The 25,237-nt window shown below is 30.0% G+C and overlaps 1 protein-coding gene across 7 annotated transcripts in view; it reads right to left on the bottom strand.

Annotated features, from left to right (window-relative positions):
- The window catches only part of LRP1 (LDL receptor protein 1), a 627,804-nt gene that overhangs the window by 437,265 nt on the left and 165,302 nt on the right, over positions 1–25,237 (bottom strand). For all 7 annotated transcript variants that reach the window (XM_085820318.1, XM_085820321.1, XM_085820322.1 and 4 more), the window contains exons 17-21: positions 22,207–22,359; positions 18,123–18,251; positions 10,222–10,347; positions 5,220–5,459; positions 3,190–3,303 (exon numbers count right to left, since the gene is read on the bottom strand). In XM_085820318.1, coding sequence (XP_085676444.1) covers positions 3,190–3,303; positions 5,220–5,459; positions 10,222–10,347; positions 18,123–18,251; positions 22,207–22,359 — 762 coding nt within the window. The remainder of the gene's footprint in view (positions 1–3,189; positions 3,304–5,219; positions 5,460–10,221; positions 10,348–18,122; positions 18,252–22,206; positions 22,360–25,237) is intronic.

Raw genomic sequence — 25,237 nt, 5'->3', positions numbered from 1 at the left:
AATTGTTAATAAGTTTACATAATTGTTAATAAGTTTGAAAGTAAAATAAATTATGCAATTTATCAAGTAGCATTAAATATTTTACACTTATGATAGTTGGTCATATTTGAACGTTTATATCAATTTCCTTCTCTTTTAAGCAACTTTTCTAACAATTAGAGATTTGTCTCAATATGCAAAGCAATGCTCTCACTAGTTTCTGCTTGCTTCATCTCCTTGCTTGTCAACCTCTCCATAATGTACCTATGACGGTTTAATTGATCTGGTAAAAGTTAGATAGTCCAAAACCCCCGACAGACGTGAAGCATATTATCGCTATGTCTGAAATTAACTATAATATCGGACAAAGGTTTTATTTAAAAAGAACTTAGAACATAAAGGCATGCTCTGATGCTAACAAAATCAATTACAGCTCACGGTGATGTAATTAAACAAGAACACTCCAATTCAAACTAATAATGTGGACTAGTGGTCAAAGATTATACAATTTAATCTGGCTCAATAACTCTTATCATATGAGGAAATAGAAATGGGAAATTATAGTAAAGGTTGAAATCATAAAAAATTGAGTAATTTACATAATAATAACTGCACATATCTTTGAAGAATAATTTCCTTTATGTACTCAGTTTCTTTCTTCAACACGTTTCCTTTTTCATTTTAGAATTTTTGGATTTAATTAAGGATTTCAGTTATTCTAAAAAACACTAAATGCATTTAGAATGTACAGAAAAAGCAGCTAATTTTATTTCTTTAGTAATATGAACATTCAGAAACAATATGAAATATATATAGTAAAGCCCGGTTACAGAGCTGATGTGGCAGAATTTCTAGAATTTAGTGGCACACCGAACAACAAAATCTAGAAATGGCAAAACTTTTAGAATTTAGAGCAAGCATTGGAAGCAGAATTTAGAAAGTCAGTAAGCAGCAGAATTTAGGATTCACAGAGATTGCATCAGGTGGGAAAATGCCTAGTGTCAGCTATGTGTATGATGCATTAAGAAATATTAGATGAATCTTTTAAATTTAAGTTTTCAATTTCTTTATTAATTAAAAAATACCTTTCTATAATGCCTGCCCATGTGATAAGATCAGAAGCATTTTTGATATTTTCCATGCTTCTGTCCAGTGAAAAGAAGAGGAAATAAAGAGAAGATAAACATGTTAAGATTCTAGTATCAGAAGTAATACATTCAAATATTATGTTTTCATTGTTCTTCCAGATGTTCTCCCAAAATTAAGAAATTCATTGCAAACTTTCTGTAAAATACATCCACTACGTGTTTACATGAAGACATTTTTCATTTTGTCACATATTTCTCGAATCTTCTAGAATCGTGGGTCTATAAATCTTGCATTCAAATCCTTCCAAACGTTCTAAGCTGCAATGTCTAAAATCCTAAAGAAAAATTATCCCTATCATTTCTGTAACAGAAAAATGCCAGAAATATTTTGGAAAAAAGTAGGAGGGAAAAAGTATAAAATTAATTTTATAGAGAAAGCTGCTGCACATTCTGAGAATTTTGAATATTCTGAGACAATTAGATGGGAAAAACTCTTACTATGAAAAAATTATAAACAAGACATTTTTAATTAATTACATAGCTAATTTTGCTTTTGCTAAGAGCTGTTTAGTAAATTGTGCTTTAAAGCATTATGCCTTGTTTATTTTTCAGATTTAAAACATTAAATAAGTTGCCAAAATGAAACTTTATAATATGACAGCGATAAATAAAAATGTTTTATTTTAATGTTAATTTTTAAATATAATTTCAATATATTACCATTATTTTAATAGAATTTATCAATGTTACGATGTTTTAAAAAAAATCGTCAAAAAATTCTCACATTTTGGAATTAAAAAGTTTCTATAGAAACTAATCTTAAAATTGTCTAAATGTTGAAAAGTCGCCAAATTTAGAACCGTTTAATAAAAGAATTCACATTCCCAAAAGCAGAAAGTTGTTTAAGAGATCTTTACTAGAAAAAATGAATTTTGAAATGCTTATGTTTCACTTCTTGCTTAGAAACTCGAGTATCCCTTCATTTATATTAGAAATAGAAACAAATTATAACTCATGAACCCATTCAAAAGATTACCATATATACAGCAGTGAATCGCCAAAAATATTACTTAAAATGCTAATTCACACTCAAAATGACAGTCGTAAAAACAGACAGAAATTAAGGACCTTCTGTTGATTTTGGCCAAAATTAAGGACTTTTAAGGACCAAAAATCGATTCCAAAAAATCTAAGAACTTTTAAGGACTCTTAAGGACTGTACGAACCCTGTTTGAATGTATGTTACTTGAGCTGAAAATTAATCTGCCTACCTATCAAAAATTCTGAATAACAATTAAAAATTTGTATATATTCGTTTAAACTGAAACACAGTTTCTGATCCCAAAAAAATGCAATTTGATTACAACATGATTTACATTTTTAACAACTCTATTTTACAGCAGGAAGAGATTTTATACCAAGTTTTTATGGGATGTTACAATTTAATAACTGCCAAACTATACAATTACTTCATTTCATACAACATTAATACATTACGATAAGATTCCAGTTGAAAGTTTTTAGTTATTCATAAAAATGAGAGCATTAAAGTGACGGCATTTAAAAGATTTTGACTTTTTATTGGACTAATGTTTAAATACTCATATACAGAAAGAAGAAAACTGGACATGTTATTACAACAAATAACAAATAAGATATGAAATGTTCTTTTTCCGCACAAAACTTTTCTTTTAAAAAACCAAGTTACTATATTAATACATGCACTCATATATTCAAAAGGTTTCTACAAGCTTCATAATCTTAAAATCAACTCAAAAGCAAATTTCATACGAACAACAATATTTAAATTAATGAGAAATAGTATGTGATACAGAATGAAATTTATATTTCTTTCCTTCCAAAATTATTCCAAAACTCAAATGTAAATAAATATCTAAATACCATATGTTTTGGTTCATAAAAACATTAATTTTATTAAAGATATGCATTATCATCCCATTCAAAAAGTAAATTTAAAAAATTAATTTCATTAACTTTTTCACGATTTTTTTAATTAAAAAATAATTGATTAAAAAAATATTAGTATACTTTTCTCCAATATGATTTTTAAACCCTTGAATAAACTTCTACGAAAAATATTTTAATCACAAAAGAAACTTACTGCAATTGAGCTCATCACTTCGATCAATACAGTCCCACTTCATATCACATTTCCAGGAGTTAGGTATGCACATACCATCGTGGCAGAGAAATTCATCTTTCCGACAAGTTTCTTCTGTACATAATGTATTCAAAAAAGTTAGAACTGTTACAAACTTCAAAACAGGAATTTACTCAAGAAATCCTCATAAATTCAATAAATAATTGTTGTTTGACTTATATGGTATGATACTATCATTCTAAGAAAAAAAAAAGAGTCAAACATTTCACCATGAATGAATAATAATAGTTAGACAAAACCCCCAAAAGTTACAACAAAAAATTCAGCAAGAAAATTCAGTTTACATAAAATACCACACAGGAAAATATCAGTTCTGTCATACAAGTAAAAATCTGCATAATTTTTTTCCACGTATATAACTTAATTGAATTAAAAATGCTGTATTAAATTTCAAGGACTAATTGACATTACTTTTTATTTCAGTACAAGTGCCACTCTTGGTAACTCAATTTACTCAAATGAAAAATATCTGAGATGGATCTTTTTCTTAAGAGTAAAGTTGCCATCTGACTAAAAAAAGAGTTGGCAGGAACTTTAATAAACTATAACACCTTTTAGAATTTAAAAATTAGCTAGCTTATCATCTTCATCAATAGGTCGATTCATAATGCCAAGTAAAAATTATTTATCATCCGTATTTCAAATTCTGATAATGACCTAAGGACTAGAACCAATCATTGTTGAACTCAATATTCCAGCTTTAATAATTATTATTAATTCATTACTTTATTTTTTCTCATTAGTTTTTAATTATTGACTAACATACCATAAAATCTCAAATTATTTGATGAAATTAAAAAAATACATATTAATAAAAATTCAAATAAAAAAAATTTATGATCAAAATTTGAAAAAAAAAGTTTTAACCCTCTTGAGTGCCATGACCGGCTTTATCTGGTCATGAGATTTTTTGTCACTTGTTATATATCAGCTTATAATTTAAAATATTTTGTTTTCTTACTTTCATTAATAATATAAATGCCATCTTGTTGAATGTAAGTTTATGAAAATACAGACTATAATACGTAAATATATATATATATATATATATAGCTAATAAAGGCTCTTTAAATACAAGTCTTCATGATAGATGCAAAAACCTGGACTGCTCAGAGAGTTAAACATGGTTAAAATACTGACATTCTCATTCTCGTTACAATTTCTACATGTAATTCAACTCCTTCCATCCTGCATCTGAAGTAATCACAAAAGCATTTTCTATATTTCTATTTAACCTAAAACTACTTAAGAAATATATACTATTAATGTATACAGTACAAAGTTCGTAATCCGGACTTATCGGGACTTCAGTGATTCCGGATCAGGGGTTTTTCTGGATAATAGATCATCAATTTAAATCTGGTAAGATGGCATGCAGAAATTATACAATTAAAAATATGAAACCATAATTTATGAAATAAAGAGCAATTATGATCTAAAGGATATTAAAATTTACAAAAAAAAGCTTAATATTTATTTGTTTACTTTGGTAAACATTTCTTTCAATGTAAGTTGTTTAAGTTGCTTCGTTTTTTGTGCTAAAACTTTCTCTTTAATTCTATAAACAGACACAATTTCTTGTTCAGTCACAAAGTTCCACTGTTCAAGTCCTGTAATTGCCGAGTCGAGAATACCGACTAACTTGTCAATCAAAATTCTTTCGTTTTCTGGCTTTACGCGCATGCGTAGTGTATGCGGGCATCAAATGCGCACGCGTAAGTTTGTGGCTTTGAGGTCCAGATTATAGATCATTCCGGATAATAGACGTCTGGATTATGGACTTTGTACTGTATTAATTTCTTGAAATGCCCAAAAAGTCTCATAATTAACATACATATTCTATTAGAAAAAATTTTCACTGAGCAGTTTTTTCCTCTGTAATGTTTCTTTATATTGTTCCAATTTAGTTTTTAAATTATAAGTTTCTGCATTACACATAACTGAAATACAATAATGAAACATTTACTTACTACTACAATTCAATTCATCTGTTCCATCATTACAGTCCCTAACTCCATTGCATGCTAATGCTTCACTAAGACACAATGTACCTTTATCACATGAAAATTCATGAGGACCATCACATTTCTGCATACACGAACGTTCATCAGTACCATCACGGCAATCATCATCTCCATCACATACATACTCTAATGGAATACACCTTTGATTGTCACATCGAAATTCTATAGCTTCACATTCTGGATAAACTGAAATAAGCAACACACATAAAATACACAATTTACTTATAATAGGATCAATATAAAAATATAATTCTTAAACACAGTTTTAAAATATAATGGAAATGTAGTTTTTTAGTTTTTAAAAACATAATATTAAACTAATTAACAATAAAAAAGCCCTCTGTCTGTCAAAAGGGAATGCTTTATGAGAACAACTTTCTTGAGAAAATTAAAGTCTGTGTTTTGAAAAAAGACAGAAAAACTATAAAAACTCTTCCTAACAAGTGTCTTCTCTTAAGAACTAAATCTGGAAATAAATCATTATTTCTGAAGTTTCATTAGCTAAACTACCAAAAAACAGCAGACTGAAACAGTTTCATACATGATAAGAATAAAAGTGATATAAAATGTATATATAAAGGCATAATTTTAATTAAGATATATACTTTACAAATTAATGCTTCTGATATGAGTTCTTTACCAATAGATAATAAATCTATTAGAATGCCTCAATACATAGTAAGAAGATTTCTGGATTGAACATTAAATACAAAAATTTATTCCCATTTCTTCAAACTCTTTTACAAATATTAGACAGCACATACAAATAAATAAATATAGTATTTGCCTGTGCATACATAAATAAATAACATATAAATCATGTACTTAAATATCAATGCTTTATTAAAACATTTTCAAATAAAGGACATGAGAATTTAACAATAAAATGGTAGTTAAAAGAAAAAAAAATTACAGCAGCTCAAAATGATAAAATACTAATAAAACAGCAAATGCCAACCTATCCTTTAAAAACTGGTAGAAAAAGAAACATCAATAATTTATATCAGCAGCTTTATGACAAAGATAATCACCATATTACATTTAAAATAAATATAATATTCAAATATGGCCTAAACAATATTTACTTTTAAACAAATAATTGCCTAAGATATGATCTTATCTTCATTGGGTGAATAAAAATTAAAAATAACAAATAAAAAAAATCTGAAAGGTTTCAGATTTTAAATTACGTCCAAAGGGGCATTTTTTTAACATTTTGTGTGTTAACTTTATTATTTATTAAATATCACGTTCTTTGAAATTAAACCATAAAATTCAGTTCAACAGCAATATCACAAAATAATTTTAAAATCAGCATATCTTTATAATTTCCGATACACAATTCTGCGCGCTGGAGATAAAAAGGTTCCCCCCCCCCCCGAATAGAGTGTTGCCATGGCTCACTTTTAAATCAATGAGTTTGTTAATCAAAAATTCGTTAAAGTTTTACAAAATATGAAATTGTTTATAAAACAAATTCAAAATTTCAAATTTGGGCTTTCAGATGTCCATATTCGCAGTAGGATTACGTCATTCAAAACTGGATGGCTCTCTCTACGTATCGTTGTTTTATTACAATGCGAGAAACATACACACATTTATGCACGATTCTTCATTATTTAATTTCTTCAAATATAATGCAGTACTCTAACATTTGGTGGCAAAATTTGAAAAGTGATACGCCATTTATAGTGATAAATACAATAAATAATACAGTATTGTATTTAAATTACAATACCAACTGAAGAATCATTTAAAAATTATCTTATGTACTGATTATATATATTAAAAATTTGTTAAATTCTAAGAATTTAAAAAAATACAAAAATACGCAGAATATACTTTACTAACATAGATTATAAGCTCTGGAATTAAAAGTTTATTATAAAAGGTTTCACTGCTTAGAATTAAATGATTGATTTTTTTTTTCAAATCTGCTATACAAATCTAATAGCATTGTAATCTAATTTTTGGTATTTTATTATTTTTATTTTATCATTGCTCTATAATTTCTTAGCATATTTCCTTGACAGTTATTTTTTATGTTTCTAAGACACTGACTTTTTTCTTTTTTTCTACTTCTTCCCAATTTTGTTCAAATAGTTTATAATGTAATATTTACATACAATTTAAAAATATTATAATATACAGTATATCTATATTACTCACTTTTATTTTAGACCATCTGAAACTTAAGGGAAACCTACACCACTATTAAAAAAATGGCTTATAAACAGAATTTACAAGTTGATAAAATTTAGTTTCATGAGAAAAGCTCATAGTCACAAATGGTCAAAAAATTACTTACAAAAACACTGCCCAAAGAAATGCCCATGCAGTAAAAAGCACATATAAAAAGAATCCTACACAATGAAAGCTCACAGTGATCATGAAATTATCATATACAGAATACAGTCAAAAGTCGTTAATTCGGACACCCATAATCCGGAATGATCTATAATCCGGACCTCAAAGCTACAAACTTTCTGAGCATGCATTGCGTTCACTCATGCGCACAGGCGTTTACGAGAGCGCGTAAGACCCTTACGGCTGCGAATATGTTTGTGCGCATGCGCGTTTAATGTGTAAAGGAATTATACGCTAAGCTAAAGCTATCTAATTCAGTTAATGTTGCAGATTGCGTTGTTCCTTAATCTTCGAATTGGATCCGGCTTATTATTTTTTGCAGACTGTTAGAGCAATTTTATAAAAGTAAGCTTGAACTTTCGATTATGTCAAATAGAATTTCCAATATATATTTACTACAAAGCGAAAGTATGTTTTGAAATCCGAAATCTGTTTATCAAATTCACGCTGCTCTGCGGCAGAGGGGGGGGGCAGAAACGTCATTATTAGATTATGATAGATTAGAAAGATTATGTCAAATAGAATTTCCGATATATATTTACTAATATGTAATTTGTATCTACAAAGCGAAAGTATGTTTTGAAATCCGAAATTCTGTTTATCAATTTCACGTGGTGGATTGGAAGTTGATCTGTCAGCACTATCCTTATCTTCAGGGCAGATGTTTTTATTTTATTTGGTTTATAATTCCGTACCAAGTGTAGTATTTCATCTCGATGTACTCGGTCTTTGATATGATTTAAATCAAGTTCCTCGTCATTATAATTCGCTTCCGATAGTGAAGAAAGTGACCCAGAGGTTATTGAAAACGAAAACATTTCGATTGACAAATTAGTCGGTATTCTCAACACAGCAATTATAGGACTTGAACAGCGTAACTTTGTAACTAAACAAGAAATTATGTCTGTTCAATAGAACTAAAGAGAAAGTATTATCACATGAAACGAAGCAACTTACATTGAAGGAAATGTTTAATAAAGTAAACAAATAAATATTAAGCTTTTTCTTTTTGTAAATTTTGATACCCTTTAGATCATAATTGTTCATTATTTCATAAATTACGGTTTCATATTTTTAATTTTGTAATTTCTGCATGTCATCTTACCAGATTTAAACTGATGATCTATAATCCGGAAAAATCGATAATCCGGAATCGCCGAAGTCCCGACGAGTCCGGATTAACGACTTTTGACTGTATTTGAAAGTGTACATATGAGCATTGTAAGTAATACTGTTTCAAGAGTCAGGTATAAAGTGTGGTAGCAATTAATTGTGAACAGATGTAATTTTGCATAATTTAACTCAATTAATAAATAATGAAGAATCTGAAAGTATTTTCTTCACAATGGGAGAAAATGGTAACACCTAGAGCCACTAAATTTTGAATACATCTAGTCCTCCAACTCGAAATGTGTCCATTGAAGCCAGTATTTTATATTCGAATTTGTTTTCGATATATTTCATATTTTGTCTGAATTTAATGGATTAATGATTAATAAACTCAGTGATTAAAGAGCAATGTGTTGCCATTTGACAAAGTATGAGATATTTATAATTCTAATTGACTCAGAAAACTCGTGAATGTGTTGCCACTTGGCAAATTCAAATTTAACAAAAGAACACAAAGATTTAAATAAAATGTATTTCCATTGCCTGATATAAAATATTTTTATCTTCCCCTCACATTGCCATTTAGTGAAGTGTGAGATATTTATTACTTTTTAGAAATTTAATCTGTCTGTTACCAATTAACAAACTCAACAATTTAAAAATAATAAATGCAGCTCTTTATCTCTGTTACTGTTAATTACCGGCTGGATTAACAACACTAATGAAACTACACTAGCTAGACTCATTGAAAACAATATATTTTCTTAACTATTTTAAATAGCTGGCCACACCAGCGACTAATTTATAAAACGAATATATATATATATATATATATATTATTAACATATGTCTTAATAAAATATAAACCACAGTGTTTCTTTCATGAGCAGTATAAATGCAAGCCAGCTTCCCTTTGAAAGGCTAGCATGCTTTGTCATAATCAATTAAACACACAAATATTTTCAACTGAAATCATAATATAATCATAATAGCAGATGAGTTGATTAAAAATGTGAAAAAAGCATCCTTAGTTTGGCACAGATTTTGGATTCAGTTTTATTGGTTTCGAGGGTGATTGGATGCAGGTCCCTCTTCTTTGGAAGCAAACAGATGCTTACAAAATGGAAATGCCAACTGTTTTTATAGCTTTATTGAAAGTAATGGGCAAAGCAAAGTAAATATAATCATACTGCCATATGTTGACAAAAATAACAATTAAACATGAAAAATTAAAATATTATAATTTGTAAAGCATTAAGAACTGGATTAATGCTTTTATAGAGACATAATTCTGGTTTTTCTATTCATGACTTTTTTAGGAGTTTAGTATCATTCTGGCTTATCATGCATGAATAATTATTTATGAATACAATAACTATACGTGAACTTAAATTATCCAATATAATTTCAACTTTATACATTTTGATGCATCAAACATTTCAAAAAATCACAGAATGAATTATTTAATTACCACAATCATCATGCTCATCAGAAATATCATCATCACCACAATCAAGATCCGAATCGCAAGTCCAACTTGTAGGGATACAACGACCACTTTTCTTACAAGTAAACATGTTTGAACTACATGTAGTATCTAAAAAATACATTTATATATAAAATATTTATGCATAACTTCAGCATAAACATTGGTGGTAGCAAAATTCAAATGATAATAGGATTAAAAAAGTTTATGCAAAGATTTAAATATTTTACTATAAAATTGTTTACCCTCAGTTGTTTTTCATAATCTGAATTCTTTTAATTGAAATTATTTAACAAGTCAATCTTCGAATGATGCTGAATTAATTTTAATTCCTATCCTGGAAAAACAAAACTAGATATAATACTCAAACCATGCTGACCCTGTACCAAACATACTTAGTAAAATCTTTAAATGTGATGTAATCTGCAGTCCAGTGGAGTTTCTGTGTTAGTTAGTCATCCTATATATTAAAGTTCTTGTTGTTGCCAACATTTAAAAAGTAATTAAAAAGAACTGGTGTAATTTATTTTCGTTTTACATGTTTAAGAGCCTTTTTTTAATCACTCTAAAGTGAACTAACATTATACCGTTGAATTTGCTATCAGCACAACATTATTCCATACAATTATGACTTTATGTAGCATTTTTCCAACACAAATACACAATTTTAAATTATATTTTTTTACTCATTCCTGTTTCAACATTTCTAATGCACTAAAATAATTTGCAATAATTTCTTTCATGCTTAGTTTGATTTATAAGCAGACAAACATGGATTCCAAGGCCTTTTTAACACACAACATGACAAATGTCTCAAAAACTCAGGTTCTGATTATTTGAAACTCAGGTTCTCAAAAACGTTTGTCAAAGTATAACTGTATTATTTTAATGAAAGAAATCACAGTTAGATCAGTAACTACATTAGAACAGGTGGCTATTTTCTTTCTCTCATTATTTATGACAGAAAGAATAAAATTTGGTCAACATAAATGAAAATAAATACCTTCACTTAAAATTAATATGTGAAATTAGTACTTATTCTGAATAATTAATCATGATTAATTTATATTTATCTATAAGAGATTGTTTGGAATTAAGTTCTTCTCTTATAACAGCGTAAAAAAGATATAGCACATCAATATTTTCATTGAACAAAACACACAATTAACAATGTGGTTATGTGGAATATTTTCTTAATCTTAAAGAAATTTATTTAGTTGCAAATATATGTAAATAGTTTAAATTTAATTTGAAGATGCATTATGTCAAAACTAATCTTTCATGTCTGAACATTTGTGCATGATTACATGCCTACAGTGCATGCGACTCATCAAATACTATGGCTTATATGGTGATTTAAATAATGGAGAAATTAAGATATAAACTGCACAGAGTTAAAAGTTTCAACATTTATAATGAACTAATACAATAATGTTTCATATCAAAATCTTCAGCAGAACTAGATGTAGAAAAGTTTATATATAATACTTAAATTTTCTTACTAAATATATATATATATATATATATATTTAGTAAGAAAATTTAAGTATATATATATATATATACACTTATCACATCGATATATATATATATATACACTTATCACATCGATAGGTTTTTACTGTATTTTTTGCCATTCACATGTTTCCAATGATTGATTTAACTGTTTTTTATATTCTACATTTTGTTTCGCATGTAGCCTAATTTTTCCCCCTTCAATGTCATTGTTTTTTTAAAAAATACTGTGTTGAACTATTTCTTGGAGCCACAGCTCCTGGTAACTTTTTGGCGAGCTCACTACAATTTTTCTTCCTCTTATTTCATAATTTTTGCAGAATATTGCACAAAAAATTTTTAAGTTACTGCTGCACAGTACTTACTAGCACAGTACTATTATACTTACCGCACAGTACTTACTAGCTTTTCAATTTTATATATATATATATATATATAATGTTGTATGAACTTAAATCCATTTAGTGCGAATACAAGTTATTATTACTTGCGCAATTGCTGCAAAGTTAGTTAATAATAATTTATTTCCTAAACCGTATTGATTAATTGATTATATTATCTCCTAAGTTTAATTAAAGTAGAATTATTTTAAAAGTGTGCATCCATACTGGTAAGTTATATTTTGAAAGATGTTTTGAAGTAATTTGAAAGCAAAATGTTAATAATGTTTTAACGGGGACTGGAGTTAAATCATCACGAAGAATAATATTACAATTGTAAAAGTAAAAATTAAAACATGTAATTATTGTCATTGATCGGAAATTAGTTGACTTTTCAAGGGGAACAAACCAACTCCCGTTCAATGATCAATAATTGATAGAAATACGTAAATATGAAAGTGTTTCGTCTTTACTCGAGTTATAAATTAAAGCCAAACCGGCAATTCTAGTCAGGCCAAATATTTCCGCGAATAGTTGTTACTCAAAGAACTGATTCTCATGAAGCATTTTAGTCAATTCAATTTGGAGTAAAAATCAATTACTGTAGAGAAATCTTGTAAAACTCGAGTAATCGTCCCCGACACTATCATCTTTATGTATTTGAGTACTATATTATTTGTAGAAATTAAACATTGGAAATTGTCATTATGAAATCGAAATCAAAGTAAAGTTGAAATAAACATAGAAGATTATAAAAAAGATAAATAATGCAAACTTTGCAAAAACAAATCAAAGAGAACATAAAAATAATATAAAAATAATATAAAAATAAAATAGAAAATAATATAAATAAGATCAGTGAATGTACATCAAGATATAAAGGCCAGAAAGGTATTAAGTAACTTACATTCTTTCTAGTGGGGGAGTTGGCAGTGTGTTCTCTTCGTGTCTGACTCAGAAGTGTAGGGTGTCCGAAAATTCTTAGCGGCAGTAGGGGCTTTGAATTATATCAGTCGGCAAGACTTGGGTGAAGAAATTTATGGTAGTGGGTGGGACTTGGAATTCTTGAGGGATGTATTTTGTGGAGTTCTTATCTGAGAGAGACCGTCTGTTAAGATTTTTTTAAAAATACTAGTGAATGGAAATTAATTAATTTCTGGCTAATTGTCGTGTCGCAATGATTAAGAATTTAAGAAAGGAAAAAGGCATTTTCGCTATCCAAGAGCTAGTAGACAGTCTAAAGGCAGGAAATAGGCCCATTTTTTTAGTAACAGTATAGTAACAGTATATGTCTGAAGACAATTAGCTTTTTACAATATATACAATTGAGTAATTACACTATATACAAATCTTTCAACTGACAGTCATCCAACTTATACCGCCTTCTCAGGTTTAGGAATAAATTATCATATCCCTATCAGTTAAATGATTTAGAGTGAGTATTTAACGCCTGCTCTTTTAAGGCAATGGTTGATAAATTGAAAGGGAATTAGATTATTTTTGAGAATTTTGATAAGGATCAAAATTTCGCGTTGTAAATCTATTGTATCTGTGCATATAGTTTTAATTCGTTGTATTTGATTAATTATAGTATTGTTAATTACTTTTTTGGATATGTTGGAGTTCCAATTTATTAATTTGTTAGTATTGAAATTGAAGTTTCTTGTTTTGTCAAAAAGTAAAATTTTTTTGTAGTTAATGATTTGAAGATCTAGAAAGTCTATGCTATTTTGTGAATTATTAGTTTTATTAAGTTTAAGACAATTCAGATAAATGTCGGAGTTTTCAATTTTACCAAAATTATTAATTGTAATAATGTCATCAATAAATCTGTAGGTGTGTTTGTAGTAATTTAACTCTTGTGGTTGTAGATTTTTTTGGAAGTTAAATTCTTTGACAAATAAAAAGATATTACAGATCGAGGTGCTGGAATGTAAGCCCATTGGCAATCCTCTGACTTAGTTAAAAAGTTGATTTTGAAACTTGATGTAGTTATGAAAAAGTGTGCATTTTAGGTAGGTTTTCCATTTGTCAAGAGTCATGATATTGAGTATATTAGGGAAAAGTTTTGGTAGATCAAGTAGACTGGTATAGATTTCTTCTAGAGGAAGTGAGGTATATAAGTTTTCAAAATCATAGCAGTTAATGTTTTGGATGTTAATGGTATAAATGGTATTAATGACAGGAGTGTTATTATGAATGATCCAGCAATAGTTATGATTAGTGTTACAATCATTGAAAATAAATTTACAGATTTTATTAAGTTGAATTGAAAAATAATAGTCTATATTTTTCTTGTAATTATTAGTTCCATTAGCTATAAATCTAAATTTTAATGGTGTTTTATGGAATTTGGGAATCGCATAAAGATTAGTAAATCTGTTGTAGTTTGCATTGAAAGTAATATTGAGTTTCTTATGAAAAGTTTTAATCCTGTTTATTATAGATGTTTCTGTAAGGTTGGCTGATTGATAAGTAGTTGCGTTGAGAAGTTCTTTATGAATAATCTCAGTGTAGAATTGTTTTCATATAATGCTAAAGTTATTAGTTGCTTTATCTATTTTTGTAATAGTAAAAAGCTGTTTTAATTTACTAATATCAGATGTAAGTTGCGACCAGTTCAGTGTACTTTTAAATTTGAGGTGACTGATTTCTGTGGATATGCGTTGAAGAATTTTAGCTTTCCATTTTAAGAAGGTATCTATGGGAAAATTCAGTTGATAGCTTGCTTTAACTATAAATTCGTTGATGTTGTTTTCGAAAGTCTTGTAACAGTAATTTGTAGTCATGTTTCTGACTAGTCTAAATTTTGTACCATAACTCATTAGTGTTTTTAGTTGATGGTTTTGTATGATATTCAGGTTGCCAGTAATTATGTGCTGGTGATGAGAATCTACGTAATTGCTGTAAATTGGTGTCTTACAATGTCATTCTGCAGTTTCATCTATTTCATGGTGGTTAGTAAGCAAGTTGCTTAAGGTCCTTTGATATTTAAATGCAATCATTGGTATAGTGTCAACTGCGGGGAAGTAATCTTTACAATCTCTGATGATTCTTGAGAAATGAATATTGTCAAACTGCGGATGCCTATTTCCTAAACTGGGGCCTACTTCCTGCCTTTAGACTGTCTACTAGCTCTTGGATAGCGAAAATGCCTTTTTCCTTTCTTAAATTCTTAATCATTGCGACACGACAATTAGCCAGAAATTAATTAATTTCCATTCACTAGTATTTTTAAAAAAATCTTAACAGACGGTCTCTCTCAGATAAGAACTCCACAAAATACGTCCCTCAAGAATTCCAAGTCCCACCCACTACCATAAATTTCTTCACCCAAGTCTTGCCGACTGATATAATTCAAAGCCCCTACTGCCGCTAAGAATTTTCGGACAACCTACACTTCTGAGTCAGACACGAAGAGAACACACTGCCAACTCCCCCACTAGAAAGAATGTAAGTTACTTAATACCTTTCTGGCCTTTATATCTTCATGTACATTCACTGATCTTATTCATATTATTTTCTATTTTATTTTTATATTATTTTTATGTTCTCTTTGATTTGTTTATTTCAACTTTACTTTGATTTCGATTTCATAATGACAATTTCCAATGTTTAATTTCTACAAATAATATAGTACTCAAATACATAAAGATGATAGTGTCGGGGACGATTACTCGAGTTTTACAAGATTTCTCTACAATAATTGATTTTTACTCCAAATTGAATTGACTAAAATGCTTCATGAGAATCAGTTCTTTGAGTAACAACTATTCGCGGAAATATCTGGCCTGACTAGAATTGCCGGTTTGGCTTTAATTTATAACTCGAGTAAAGACAAAACACTTTCATATTTACGTATTTCTATCAATTATTGATCATTGAACGGGAGTTGGTTTGTTCCCCTTGAAAAGTCAACTAATTTCCGATCAATGACAATAATTACATGTTTTAATTTTTACTTTTACAATTGTAATATTATTCTTCGTGATGATTTAACTCCAGTCCCCGTTAAAACATTATTAACATTTTGCTTTCAAATTACTTCAAAACATCTTTCAAAATATAACTTACCAGTATGGATGCACACTTTTAAAATAATTCTACTTTAATTAAACTTAGGAGATAATATAATCAATTAATCAATACGGTTTAGGAAATAAATTATTATATATATATATATATATAATTGAAATAGAAATTGAAAAGCTAACAAGTACTGTGATGTAAGACCTATTTGGTCTTAATTTTTTTTTTTTTCACAAAATGCTGCAAAAATATGAAATAATAGGAAGAAATATAGTAGTGAACTTGCTAAAAAGTTACCAGGAGCTGTGGCTCCATGAATTAGTTCAACGCGGTATTTTTTAAAATATTAACATGGAAGTAATGTTTAAAAAATATTAACATGGAAAGGTGAAAAAAAGCCTACACGCGAAATAAAACTGTTAAAATCAATGTTGGAAAACATGTGAATGCACAAAAAAACTAATCTTATCGATGTGATAAGTGAAAAGTTAACACATATAAAAAACAGATCGACAGAACAAGTTAAAACAAAATTAAAATATAAATTGCAAATATTAGAAAAATTATAAAAATTACAAAGCGAAAAATGGTAAATTAGCCCAATTGGACTTCCAACCAGGCTTTTCAAGGGAAAAATATTTGAATGTCGAACTAAGCTAACACCATTACGCGTTTCGCCGAAACAGCAGGACCAGCCCGAACCCAGCCCGTTTCGCCGAAACAGCAGGACCAGCTCGTACGTTATTGTATAATTTGACTAATAGCAGACCGCTACTTATTTTATTTTGATTTTAATTTTGTTTTGCTCAGAGTTGCATTTTACTTTTTCTTACACCTTAATGTGTTTTTCAGCGTACGCGTCGGGAAATTGAAACAGAGAATTGAAGCTCCAAAAAGATATTTTCAGGATAATTCATATTATTTAAAAATTCTTTTTCGTCAAACAAGAGCTTCAATTATCTGTTTCGGCGAAACGCGTAATGGTGTTAGCTTAGTTCGACATTCAACTATTTTTCCCTTGAAAAGCCTGGTTGGAAGTCCAATTGGGCTAATTTACCATTTTTCGCTTTGTAATTTTTATAATTTTTCTAATATTTGCAATTTATGTTTTAATTTTGTTTTAACTTGTTCTGTCAATCTGTTTTTTTATATGTGTTAACTTTTCACTTATCACATCGAAAAGATTAGTTTTTTTGTGCATTCACATGTTTTCCAACATTGATTTTAACAGTTTTATTTCACGTGTAGGCTGTTTTTTTCACCTTTCCATGTTAATATTTTTTAAACATTACTTCCATGTTAATATTTTAAAAAATACCGCGTTAAACTAATTCATGGAGCCACAGCTCCTGGTAACTTTTTAGCAAGTTCACTACAATATTTCTTCCTATTATACATATATATATATATATATTACGTAACAAAATTTAAGTACTTTTCTGTATATATCAAATACCTTCCTAGCCATTTTTAATCATTCTAAAAGCCACAGTTTTTACAAAGTAATATAAAGTGTTTATTTTGACCTATGATATTTTCTTGGAAATTTCTTTTAACCTCTAAAATTGCATTTAATATAAATACCAGTTTTTAAATACAATATGTAAACATTTAATATCTGAATTTGTATGCACACAATTACAATTCTTAAAATGTAAAACAGTGTATACTTTTACATTTGAAATTCATTACAATCTCCTTTTAACATTTAGAATTATTTTATAGAATAATCACTACTTTTAAAATTGCTTAAAAAATCAGTGTGCAAGCATGAAAATAAATCTCCCTTTAGTCTCTGTTTAAAATTTTAGTCATCATTCCCTGAAATCATGAGACATATTAGCTTTAAATGTTGGAACTGAAACCTAAATTCATTTCATAAGCTATGACATACTGCTAATTTCTGAACAGATGGTACTTCAACTATATTTCAATGTATGATATAACATTCAAATTACTCACTTTTGCATTTGACACTTGGCTCCTCATCAGAGCCATCATTACAATCTCTTTCTCCATCACAAACCCAATGAATAGACATGCAGCGATTGCTATCACACTGGAACTGATCAGCACGGCACTGGAATTTTTCTACATAAAAAAAAAAAAAAAGTATACAATTAGACTAAAAAGAATGCAGTATATTTTTTGTAAAATGTTTATTTCAGATAAAGATTAAGGATCAATGCTTTTAAAACCTAAATAAAACTTTATTAAAACATTTTAAAACAAACTACTATCAATAGCTATTATATAATAAAGATTAACTCTCACATTTAGAGTTCAGCAATTATTTGATTTTTAAATTGCAATATCATTATAGTTACAAACTTTTTTTAAAAGAAAATTTCCTCTTTTAATGGCTTTATAGCACATTTTTGTTAATCATAATTTATTTATAGGAAATAAGTAAATAATTTCAATTATTATGAAAACATATTTTCTTGAAATTAATTTCCAACCTATATATTTATACACCAACACTCACATAACTCTAATTTCTATTTATGAAACATAAAAAAAGGAAAACATACAGGCTATATCAGAATTATCAATTTAAATATTCCAATCAGTGTCATATAATAATACCATACCATTTTACAATCATTTTATACGATATTTTGTACAGTAAATTCTAACATATGAAAATGCTTGCTTGGAATGCATATGAGTCGATTTTTAAACTAAATTTTAAAAAAAATAATCAATAAAAAAATTTCAGATGAAAATATACTTTTATATTTAGCATAATATAAAACAAAAAATCAATTTGTTAGTAACTTTTGACCACACATGAATGAATTTATATCTTTAATCTTACAACTTACATTCAGTTAAAATTATTAAAACTGTTTATTACTTAGCCAATTAATGCAAATACATTTTCTATCAATTTAAATATTAAAAAACAATCATAAATGAGATAATGAAACATCAGTTAAATATATCAGATTAAATGTTAATAATTATAACACCTTAAAAAGTACGATATGTGGTACAAAGCCTGAAATTGGATGCTCAATATATAAAATGACCTAATATCCAGACATTAAGACCATCAGTGAATTTATTTTCGCCTTTACAAAGTCTAGGAGTGAACAATATAATACTAAAAAAAAAAAGCAGGTATGTTGTAAAATCCTTTTTTCCCCCACTGACTAAAATTCCTTTCAAACACCTGCTGGCTAGGGAATCTCCCCATGATAAATGATAAGCTGTAAAAAAATGGAATTTGTCTACTTCATCTATAAGAAACGGGGAAAAAAAAAAAAAAAAAAAAGGTCATTAACAGCAGAACAACAAATTTATAACAATGATGAAACTGCTCTTTTCTGGCAATATGCATCCCCATATATATTGGCAACTTCTTCAGAAAAGGCCCAAACTGATGTTAAAAATTCCAAAATGAGACAAATACTGGAGGAACACATAAATGAAAATTTTGTAATTAAAAAAAATATACGATCTCAGGGTATATTTACTGGTTTGAATATCATTTCATGTCAAGGCATGGCACTATTCAAATCAGTCAATGGCTTATGGCGCAAAAATTGCTCTGATTATAAACAATTCTTCAGTTCATGCTCCACTTAAAGTTTCAATAAAAGATAATGTCTCTGCCTTAAACTTCCCTTCTAATTGCATATCCAACATTCAGCTAGTTCTGCAGATGTTAGAGTGCTACATATGAAATAAATACAGATATAAACTTACCCTTTTAAAATCTAAGCTAAATTTTATGAACGGTTGCAAGACCATTCAGAATTTGTAAAATACACTCATGTCCATAAATTAAGGATAATGCAAAATCAGGCAAAGGGACAGTTAGAAGCAAAACAAATTTTACTTATTTGTAAAGCTTATTTATTAAACAAAAGGTAAAGAGCAAAAAAAGATGCAATATGTTTGATATTATTAAAAAAATTAGCAATTTTTTCTCCCTGGAGCAAATTACAAAACCTATTTACAAAAAACCAATATTACATGGTTGGTATGATTGTTAATACATTGTATGTCTCCCAGACGATGCAATACAGTCCGCACAACACCTAGGCATGCTGAGTATCAAATTATCGATCTGATCTTGGGGGATATTACACCACTCAAAAACCAATGCTCTCCGAAGTTCCAGTAGACATGTAGGAAGAGGTTGACGGGCTGCAACTCCTCGGCCAAGCATGTCTCACACGTGCTCTACTGGATTCAAGTCCGGTGAGAATGCTGGCCAGCCCATATGGGTGATATCCTCCAATTGAAGGCATTCACTTACGATGTTTGCATGGTGAGGACGGACGTTGTCATCCATAAACACAAATTGTGTGCCCATGGCGCCCCGAAACAAACGTACATGTTGTTCCAGAATTAATTCCCGACAGATTTGGCTTGTCATGGTTCCAATTTGAACATGCAGGTCAGTTCTGGAACCCAGAATAATTCCACCCCAAACGAGCACTCCTGCACCACCGTAACAGTGTTGTTCAATGATGTTTTCTTACTGGTAACGGGTACCTGGAGCTCTCCATATGAAAGTCCAGTGAGAATCAGACTGCAAGCTAAACCTGGACTTGTCGGAAAACATCACACAAGCCCACTGTTGCGGTGTCCACAATGCATGCTCTCTACTGCAGGCTAACCGCAGGCGACAGTGAGTTGCAGTAAGTGGAACGCATCTGACAGGTTTACGAGAATATAGACCAATCTGCCCTAAGCATCTGTACACGGTCTGCTTTGAAATTGCCGTACCAGTGGCTGAAGAGAGCTGACGAGACAGGCCTGATGCTGTGCTCCGCCTGTTTCTTTTGGCAGTAACTGCCAAATACCGGTCCTCATTCTGTGTTGTAACTCTGGGGCGACCTGTGCTGTAACGTCTACTCACATTACCATCATCTTGGAATCATTGCCAAAGCCTGAAGATGACACTCTGGGCAATTCCAAGTTCGTCTGATACTTCCAGTTGGGTACGCCAACATTCCAGACGGCTGATAATTCTACCATGTAAAAAATCATCCAAATGCGTCCTTTGTGTCATAACTATTCGGTTATTGCACTGAAATGCTTATAAAGCACCTGCAAACAATTTTACTTCTTTACCTGTATTCCTTATATATCACTCTCTTACATTCTCGTCATTGTGGTGTACCATCGGTGTCATCTGGTTACTTCCTGAAATTTGCATAATGATTTTTGAAGATGTGTGTAGTGATTTTACAGGTAATATATTTATTTTAGAGTTCGATTTCGGCGTGACTCCAAATTATCCTTAATTTATGGACATGAGTGTATTTTGACATACAATTTGCTGTAAGGAGCACTGCAAGGTGAAGGCAGGATATGTCTGCAAATATTTTTTTTAATTCTTGGCATAATTTGACAATTTGAAATTTGAAGGTTTCCAGATACCACAAGCAAAAGGCAAAATCTTTGAGTTAATGAAATTTGAGAAAACATGTGCAAAGTGATTGTAAATGATGATGATATAACAGAAGTTCTTCATTGGAATGAAAATGCCCCAATCAACTAACAGATGGTGAAACCTGCAATATGGTTTTAAAATCCAGAAAATATTTGCTACCAATGATCAAAAAGAGATTTTGAGAAGGAAAAGATTTTGATTGAGAGCTCAATGGGAATTTTCAACATGGAATTATAAGGCCTGAATACTGGAACATTGCATTCAAACAAGAATATGTGTCTATCTAAAAAATTAACATGAAATCAAGCACAAACTAAGCACAAACACTAAACTCTCCCCTTCTCCCCCCCCCCAAAAAAAACCTTAAACCACTTATACTGAAAGTATTGTTTAATAAAATAAAAAATAAATGTTGAACATTTTTTTGATGCCTTAAGATCATAAATGCCTCATTATTTCGTACACAATAATTCCATGTTCTTAATTTTATAAGTCCTATATACTCTCTTACAACATTTAAACTGATGATCTAACACTTGGAAATTTCCAAAATCTGGATTAGCCGAAATTTCAGAAATTCTGAATCTCGGACTTTGTACAACATTACAAAAACAAAATTTAAAGTTTATTCACCACATTTGCCTCCAGAAGAAGAATCCTCATCAGATCCATCTCCACAGTCATTGTCTCCATCACATAAATATCTTTCATCAATACAGCGCAAATTTTTCACACATTCAAATTCTTGTTCTCGACATCGAGTTGGTTCAACATAACTTGCAGCACCTGGTTATAATTAAATATACAACATATAAAATAGGAATTTAAGAAAAAAATAGCAGCAGAGAGGTATACTGAGTTAAGCACCAATTCCCAAAGTACGAGGGTTGGAACTTTAATAGTGGCAACTATTTATTTACAAGGAATACAAAAGTGATTCATGTCACTATGTTTTACAGTCCTTCGATATAGTCACCAACATTGTGTACAACCCGTTTCCAACGATGTGGAAGTCACAGAATACCTGTAGCAGCGCCTGTTTTGTTGATAGTTTGAATGGACCGGTCTACTGCCGCAAGAATCTCAGGAATAGTTTGGAAGCGAGTGCCACGAAGTGGTTCCTTCATCTTAGGAATTTTGTCATAGTCACAAGGGCTTAGATCTGGGGAGTATGGTGGATGGTAAAGCACTTCCCAGCCCAATCGCTTGAACAAATCAGTCACAGCTTTCGCTGCATGCGGCCAAGAATTGTCATGCAAAATGAGAGGAGCGTTCTGCAGAAAGTGTCACCGTTTTTTTTTTTCTCAACGCTGGTCGGAGATTGTGCTCCAAAAATGAGCAGTAATACTGCGCAGTGACGGTCTGCTGTGGGGGAACGGTATGCATTAGGATGACACCATCACAGCCGTACACGAGAATCACCATAACTTTCACATTGCTGGGGTTCTGACGAAATTTCAAACGTCGTGGTGACCCGTGATGACGCCATTCGTTTGATTGGCGTTTCAGTTCTGGCTGGTACGATCGGGCCCAAGTCTCATCCAGCGTAATGATACGGCGTAAAAAAGCATCTCCTTCGCGCTCATAGCGCTCCAGGTGGGTTCGGGCAGCATCGTATCGTAGCCATTTCTGCATTTCCGTCAATTGATGTGGAACCCATCGATGATCACTGTCCATTATTGCGGCAACAGCTTGCACGTCTGCATTGCTGACACTCGGGACGACCTGGCCACAGCATGCCTGCCACGTTTTCACGTCCTTCATTGAATGCTTTCACTCATCTTGCTACGGTTCTGTAAGCCAATGCAGATTCCCCGCAAGCCTCTTGAAGCCCTTGATGACACTGTCGTTCTGTACGACCTCTGGCACATTCAATTTTTATCCAACATCATTGCTCTTGTTTTGAAAACATCCTGACAACACTTACTTTAGACCACGAGCTAATACAAGGATCAGTTCTTCGCGTCACTATGCATGCGCGTGACGTAGGCAGGACGAGTCTTTTTGCTGAGAGGTAAGGAAGGCATGTAGTTCACGTGTGGTGTATGCAATATTCTTTGGTTTTGTTGCGTAGCCTTTTTTCAGCTGTGTTGCCACTATTAAAGTTCCAACCCTCGTACACTCTGCACAAAAAAAGTTCTGTATCTCCCATTCTACTGGACCAATTGATGAAGTTTAACTAGCACTTTCATTTCTCAAAAGGGTGACTCACAATATATATTAGATTTATGCATAGCACTGTTCTAACATAGGTATTTTGATATAAAATTCGCCTTTTTCTGAAATGGCACACCGATTTTTTTTCCATATTTCAATTCTGCAAGTCAAATTATGCCAAAGTGCCAGGTTTTGTAAAAATCACAACAGCAGTTTTTAAAACATTAGCTCCTCAATATTAATTGAATTTGGTATATTTTTACTAATATCTCTTTTTTTATTATACTTACTTGATTCTGTCTTTCAAAATTAGAGATTCAGGTTCAATGTAAATAAAATTCGCAGATATTTTCTGATTTACTTTTAAAATTTGTATTTTTTTGTAATTTTTATAAATTATTCAAAAAATTTTTTAATTATAACCTACAAAAATTGTACTATCACCTTAAAGTAGATGTATTTCTAGGCACATAAGCAAACATTAGAATCTTTATTCAAAATTTCCAAGATATATGTAAATTTATATATTGGCCTGATTTGAAATTTGAGATATTTGTTATAAAAATAATAATGCCAAATGTGGTTTACACACTTTGTTAAGCTTATTTGAAAGAATGATGAATGCACCTTCTCTTTTGCTAGTGCAAAATAGAAAAAAGCAAATAGGTAACTTATAGATTAAAAATTTTGCCACTTATTTTTGATGCAAACTGAAAAAAGTGTGCCAAGAATTTTTTTTTTTAAATTTCTCACCAAATTTTACAAAATTTAATAGTATTTAGTCATAATTTTTGTCATAGAATTGAAATATGGAAAACAAAATCAGTATGTCACATCAGAAAAGTCCGATCTTTTGTCAAAATACCTTTGTACTAATAAAGCTATATATAAATCTATGTCCTAAGTCACGCTTTCAAGATATGAAAAACGTAAGTTGAATTTCATCCATCAACCCAGTATATAAACCAATTTTCTATGGTCAATCAATTTTACTAACATTTACACATAAAAGCAAATATTATCACTATAACACAGCGTTTCTAGTTCACGGAGATTACTCAAGATTTTCACAAAACTTACATGCTTTTTTTATTCCCATAACATCCATGAAAGCAGCTGAAAAAAGCAATAAAAATTAACCCATCTATTAAATTTTAAAAAAGAATAAGAAGTAAACCTTGCTTCCACTCACTAATTTAAATAATTGATGCAAATTCTCATTTTGTGGTATTTTACTTTATTGGTTCTTAAATCTTGGATAGGATAGATGTTTGAGCTGTAAAAAACAAAACATCTAGGGAGTTATAATGTAAATTGTAAGGAAATCCAACCAAGATAACAGACATGTATTTTTCAACAATTATGCATAAAAATGGAAAATCTGATCCTCACCTCAAAAGAGAAGAGGTATCACTGGAGCCAAAAGGCTAAAATTTTGAAGACGTACATGTTAAACACTTGATTTAAATCGATTAAATATTGAGCGAATAATTAAATAATTAATTTT

This window comes from Stegodyphus dumicola, chromosome 7, assembly GCF_044657685.1.
Source record: "Stegodyphus dumicola isolate Sdum_Otavi_A_Nest chromosome 7, ASM4465768v1".
Taxonomy (NCBI): Eukaryota; Metazoa; Arthropoda; class Arachnida; order Araneae; family Eresidae; genus Stegodyphus; species Stegodyphus dumicola.
Note: the sequence above shows the minus strand (reverse complement) of the source record. Positions and strands in the feature narration are given on the sequence as shown.